At 34.1% G+C, this 6016-nt stretch overlaps 1 protein-coding gene across 1 annotated transcript; it reads left to right on the top strand.

Annotated features, from left to right (window-relative positions):
• The first annotated feature begins 487 nt into the window (after positions 1-487).
• LOC111920758 (kinesin-like protein KIN-UA) lies at positions 488-5113 on the top strand. The gene is made up of 14 exons (XM_023916318.3): positions 488-834; positions 1289-1389; positions 1476-1598; positions 1686-1871; positions 1961-2770; positions 2854-3108; positions 3202-3333; positions 3432-3567; positions 3649-3741; positions 3822-3947; positions 4036-4161; positions 4265-4408; positions 4497-4625; positions 4715-5113. Exons 1-14 carry the CDS (start codon positions 657-659, stop codon positions 4876-4878), a joined length of 2703 nt encoding a protein of 900 aa, XP_023772086.1. The 5' UTR covers positions 488-656; the 3' UTR covers positions 4879-5113.
• The last annotated feature ends 903 nt before the right edge of the window (positions 5114-6016 follow it).

The raw sequence follows: 6016 nt of genomic DNA, 5'->3' as shown, positions 1-6016 counted from the left end.
AAGTTCGCTTTTAAGGGGCCTTCCAGGGACAGTTAATCATGGTCAACCTCCAGGGGCACTTCCGTCATTTTACCAAACCAACGTTCCCCCACGTCACTGTACATTGGTCATCTCCGTCATGTTACAAACACAAATCTGGTCTTGTAATGATCTAGTCCCTGAATATTGGAGTTTGGCTCATTTGGACCTCAAAGTTTCAAATACTTTAGATGGATCACTGAACTAAAGTTATGTGCACGTGAGCTTCTCCACCAAAAAATTAATATAATAAAACTTATTTCCCAATTATTCTAAACTCCCAATTTTTTTGGATCAAAACCTAGCAGTTGAGATGTGTAGCCAATATGAAAGATTTTAAACTTGAAGGAACAACATTAATTTTTGTTAGACATGAAGGGGCTTATTGTAATTGTTATTTTCTTCATTCCCCAATAATTACGTTAATTCACCACGAAAAATAAGAAAAATGAAATTAAAGTGCAAGAAACCCATGACCCCACCCCACTCCCCCTCTCTCTCTCTCTCTCAAAACCCGAACTTCTTTGCTTCAAAATTCAACTCCCCCATAACTCTTTTTCCTGTACAGCTTAACTGCGTGGGTTGGTGTGAGAAGAAGAGGTGTTTCAGAAGCTTGATTATTATGAATTTGTTATAAAATGGCTAACAATAATAGTTTCAAGAATGGCGGTGTGAAGACGAAGTCAATTTCATCTTCATCTTCATCTTATTCTTCTGGATATAAATCTAAGCCGTCGGTAACGTCTGGTGGCCGCCGTAGCAGCACCGGTTCCACTGGTAATTCCGCCGGTGCACTTCATAAGGACACTCCTGGAGGTCTCTTACTCACCTTTGTTTTCTGATTTCTTTGTCTGTTCACAATTTATTATACTGGTGTGTGTAGAATTGTATGCATTTTGTTATCCTTATGCGCTTAGTATGTAAGTTTATATATACAATTCTGAAGAATCGTTAACCGGATTTTCTCTGTGCTATATTTTAACGATTATTTCATGATAATAAGTTAAAATTTTGTAGAAATTTGAGAATGTTGACCTAGAACCCCTAAAAGGCTGTGCTTTTTAAGGTTCATGAGAACAGAAATTTCATTTTTCTGTAATATCTTATAACCAGAATCTAAGTGGCTCTTTTGCGCAATATGGCCCCTAGTAGGGCGGAAATCGTTGTTTTGGCCCCGGAGGAAAAAGTCGAATGCCATTTTTTAGTAAAATCTGAATCATCCCTCTCTCTTTCTCTCTCCTCTCACTTGATATTTGTATTCAAACATTAGTTTCTGGGAGAGTTCGAGTGGCTGTAAGATTACGACCACGAAACACTGAGGAACAATCAACCGATGCCGATTTCGCTGATTGTGTGGAAGTGCAGCCCGAGGTATTCTGATGTCATGTTTTCCGCTTATTTTAGGAATTTTGTCATGACGTCACGCTTTATTCAATCCGTTTTACATTCTTGTTCAGCTTAAAAGATTAAAACTTCGAAGGAATAACTGGGATTCAGATACGTTCGAATTTGATGAAGTTCTTACTGAATTCGCATCACAGAAACGCGTCTATGAAGTTGTCGCCAAGCCTGTTGTCGAGGTTTGAAACATTGCTTGTGATAAACATCTTACACTGTTCTACTCCTTTAAAATTAAGTTAATAAAGTTTGATTTTTGAGTTGTGCAGAGTGTTCTTGATGGATATAATGGAACAGTCATGGCATATGGACAGACTGGCACTGGAAAAACTTACACACTTGGAAGACTTGGAGATGAAGATACTTCTGCTAGAGGAATAATGGTTCGTGCAATGGAAGATATATTTGCAGAAATCTCTCCAGAAACCGATTCAATTTCTGTTTCCTATTTGCAGGTTCTTTTTCTTTTATACATTAGATGGTGTAATTTGCTATTAAGTTTTATGGATTTTTAACATTTTGATTTATGTACCAATGTTTCCAGCTGTATATGGAGACAATACAAGATCTTCTTGATCCTACAAACGATAATCTATCTATAATGGAAGATCCAAAAAGTGGAGACATTTCACTCCCTGGTGCTACCTTGATAGAGGTCAGAGATCAACCGAGTTTTGTTGAACTTCTTCGGTTAGGTGAAGCACATCGGTTTGCTGCTAACACAAAATTGAACACCGAATCTTCTCGAAGTCATGCCATTTTAATGGTTCATGTTAAGAAGTGTGTGAAGGAAAGAGATGGTGAAAATGGTGGAAAGGCCCACATGAGTAGAACAATGAAGGCACCTGTTGTTAGAAAAGGGAAGCTAATTGTTGTGGATCTTGCAGGATCTGAGCGTATTGATAAATCAGGAAGTGAAGGACATACATTAGAAGAAGCAAAATCTATAAATCTTTCTTTAAGTGCTCTTGGAAAATGTATCAATGCATTAGCAGAAAACAGTTCTCATGTTCCAGTTCGTGATTCAAAGCTTACAAGATTGCTTCGAGATTCATTTGGAGGAACTGCAAGAACTTCACTTGTGATCACAATCGGTCCTTCTCCAAGACATAGAGGAGAGACATCAAGTACAATAATGTTTGGGCAACGAGCTATGAAAGTTGAAAATATGTTGAAGATAAAAGAAGAGTTTGATTACAAGAGTTTAGCTAGAAAACTTGATGTACAACTGGAATCTCTCATTGCTGAACATGAAAGGGAACAAAAAGCTTATCAGGATGAAGTTCAAAAAATTCGGTTGGATGCAAAGAAACAAATGTCCGATGCTGAAAAAAGTTATAAAGATGCTTTCGAGGTATTTGTATCTGTATTTTAGTTTTCTTTTCAAGTTTTTGTTTATAAATTTATGCACTCGAGTTTTTTTTTTCTCTTTTTTAGAAGGAACGATTGAAATATCAGAGAGAGTCTATGGAGTCGATAAAGAAGCTTGAAGTCCAATTGGCAGCAAATCAAGAAAAGCAGGGAGATAAAAGAGTTAAAGTTGGATTTAAAGATGAAGGTGTGCGTAGTAGTACTAATGCAGAACTTATTGAAGCTAAGAAATTACTACAGAATGAAATACTGTTAAGAAAGGCTGCAGAAGAAGAAATCAGTAATCTTAGAAACCAAGTAGTGCAATGGAAAAGATCTGAGGTATTACAATAAATACTGAACTTAATGTATATTGTTAGAAAGAGTGAATTCATTATATCCAGTAATGTTGCTATATATCTTGTGGTTTGATAGGCAACAGGAAATGCTGAAATCTCAAAGCTTCGAAAGATGCTGGAAGATGAGGTTCATCACAGAGAAAAGCTTGAAGAAGAAATATCCATGTTGCAAAACCAGCTTTTGCAATTAAGTTTTGATGCTGATGAGGTACAATGTCATCCAAAAGTCAACACACATGTATATATATTTTGTTTTTTTTTTTTTGCTTTTTTGATAGCTAATATATATATGTTTACTAATTATAGACAAGAAAACAATTGGAAATTGGTCATGGTGTAGACATGAGTGGAGAAATGGGCTCCCTTGTTTCTCCAGTCAGACAACAACAGATGGCATATTCCGGCGAGCAGAAGGGGTCTGTTGCAAAACTCTTTGAACAAGGTGATCATCAATGCAAGAAATAGTTTTAATTTTATATCATCCTACTTTTAGTTTTAATAAATAAAATATACTCTCCAACAGTTGGACTCCAAAAAATTCTATCTTTACTGGAAGCAGAAGACCCGGATGTGCGAATCCATGCTGTAAAAGTTATTGCAAATTTGGCAGCCGAAGGTATTCTTGACCTTATATTTATATTTTTCCCAATAAAAAATATTATATAATTCTTACAAAATTGAAAATCATCTGAGCAGCAACGAATCAGGAAAAGATAGTGGAAGCTGGTGGTCTTACATCCTTGCTATCTCTTCTCACAACCTCTGAAGATGAGAACATCCATCGAGTTGCTGCAGGCGCAATTGCAAACCTTGCAATGAACGGTATTTTTTATTTTTTATATATTATAAATTAGTTATTCATTTATTTAATGTTGTAAATAAAATGAAGAAATATGAAATATGTTTGCAGAGACTAACCAGGAGCTTATAATGAGTCAAGGGGGTATCAGTTTGCTTGCAATGACAGCCGAAAATGCAGATGATCCACAAACACTTAGAATGGTGGCTGGTGCCATCGCTAACCTCTGTGGCAATGGTACTTTTGTAGATTTTGTTCTATTCACACCAGTCTCAGTCCCAGTCCAATGTATGTATGTCAAACACAGTATAACCTGTTATGTTATGTTATGTTATGTCAGACAAATTGCAGTTGATGCTAAGAGCCGAAGGCGGAATCAAGGCGTTGTTGGGAATGGTGAGATGTAGACATCCGGATGTTCTTGCTCAAGTGGCTCGAGGAATTGCGAATTTTGCAAAATGTGAATCCAGAGCATCCACCCAAGGTAATTTATTTATTAATTAAATTAATTGTGAGTTAAATAAATTTTATATGGGTAGTTTGGTAATTTTCACATATGATGTTGATTAAAGGAATTAAAACCGGGAAATCTCTCCTGATTGAGGATGGTGCGCTTCCGTGGATTGTGAAGAATGCCAACAATGAAGCGTCGCCAATTAGGCGTCATGTGGAGCTTGCTCTTTGCCACATGGCACAACATGGTACGTGCATTTTTTTTTTTTTTTTTTTTTTTTTTTTTTTAGTGTTACTTGGAACAAATACTTTAATAAATTTAGTTTTGGAATTTTAGAAGTAAATGCTAAAGATATGATATCGGGGGGTGCTTTATGGGAGCTTGTTAAAATCTCACGGGATTGTTCAAGAGAGGATATTAGGATTCTTGCACGGAGAACGTTATCTTCAAGTCCTACTTTTCAGCTGGAATTAAAGCGTTTAAGATTAAACACCGGTTGAATTTTATGTAAAACTCTAAATGTTTTGTTGCTCAAGCTTAAGGGTGTGTGCGATTTGTGATTATTTTTCATAGATTTTAGGGTTTGTTTTGATAAAAGTTATATCGCCGTTGTTTGTAGGTAGGTTATTAGTTCCTGTACTTGTAATTAGTTGATTGTATTACTTTGAAACCTGATTGAGTTTTACTTGTATGACGAAGCTAATATTTTTGGTTTGTACAAAATTGGTTTGTGGATGTGTTTTTCTTTTAATCACGGACTGATAAAATCCTATAATAAATTGATCAATTCTGATGATATTAGTTTTATTATTGGATATTTAGGTTGGGTGGTATTAGAAGTTTAAATGTTTAATTCGTCTTCGATTGGTTACTAATATCGTAATAGTATATATAGAATCATAATTGAAGTCATTGATGTTTTTGTAATGACATATGATTTAAATTATTAAAAATGAAGAGGCAAAGGTGAGGAGGGTGTTTGTTTAAATGGTTCGGTTCGATTTTATCTTATAAGTGAAAGTGAATTGCATTTGATTTTGTTTTTTGAAATATAGGTTTGAATCTTTCGAACTAAATTAAAATTTAATCATACCCACAATCAAATTCTAATTCGATTGAATTGATTTTCACAATTTAGTTTCAAGAGTTAGAGACATTCTTAAATATATTTAACTTTACTATTAAGTTACTAACAAGGTTGATTTGTCAAATTTATATCCACAAAATATAGATACGACGCTTTCATGAATTAAATTAATTAAGGAGTTCTTATTTGGGACATACATTCGAATTTTATTTAAATATTATATTAATAATCTAATAAATAACTTCAAATATAGCAAATGCAAGAAAATAAATAAATAAACAGTTTTTTTTTTTTTTTCACTTTACTAATCAAAACCATGACAAAATCTGAAAAAGTAATATGTTTTTGATTAAACCAATTTAAAAATCTAAACTATATTGTTCAATCAAAATTTTGTCCAACTGAATAATTTGTTTTATCTAAAAGGGTGTTTGGGAATATTCATTTAAAACAACATATTTTTATTTTTTCAAAAATATTTATGAATTTATGCGGTATCAAAAAGAAGTTTAAAATACATAAAAAAAAGTGTTTGGGTTACTTTATATGAT

This window comes from Lactuca sativa, chromosome 3, assembly GCF_002870075.4.
Source record: "Lactuca sativa cultivar Salinas chromosome 3, Lsat_Salinas_v11, whole genome shotgun sequence".
In the NCBI taxonomy this organism is placed as follows: Eukaryota; Viridiplantae; Streptophyta; class Magnoliopsida; order Asterales; family Asteraceae; genus Lactuca; species Lactuca sativa.
The sequence above is the reverse complement of the archived record's forward strand: the minus strand, read 5'-3'. Positions and strand labels throughout refer to the sequence as shown.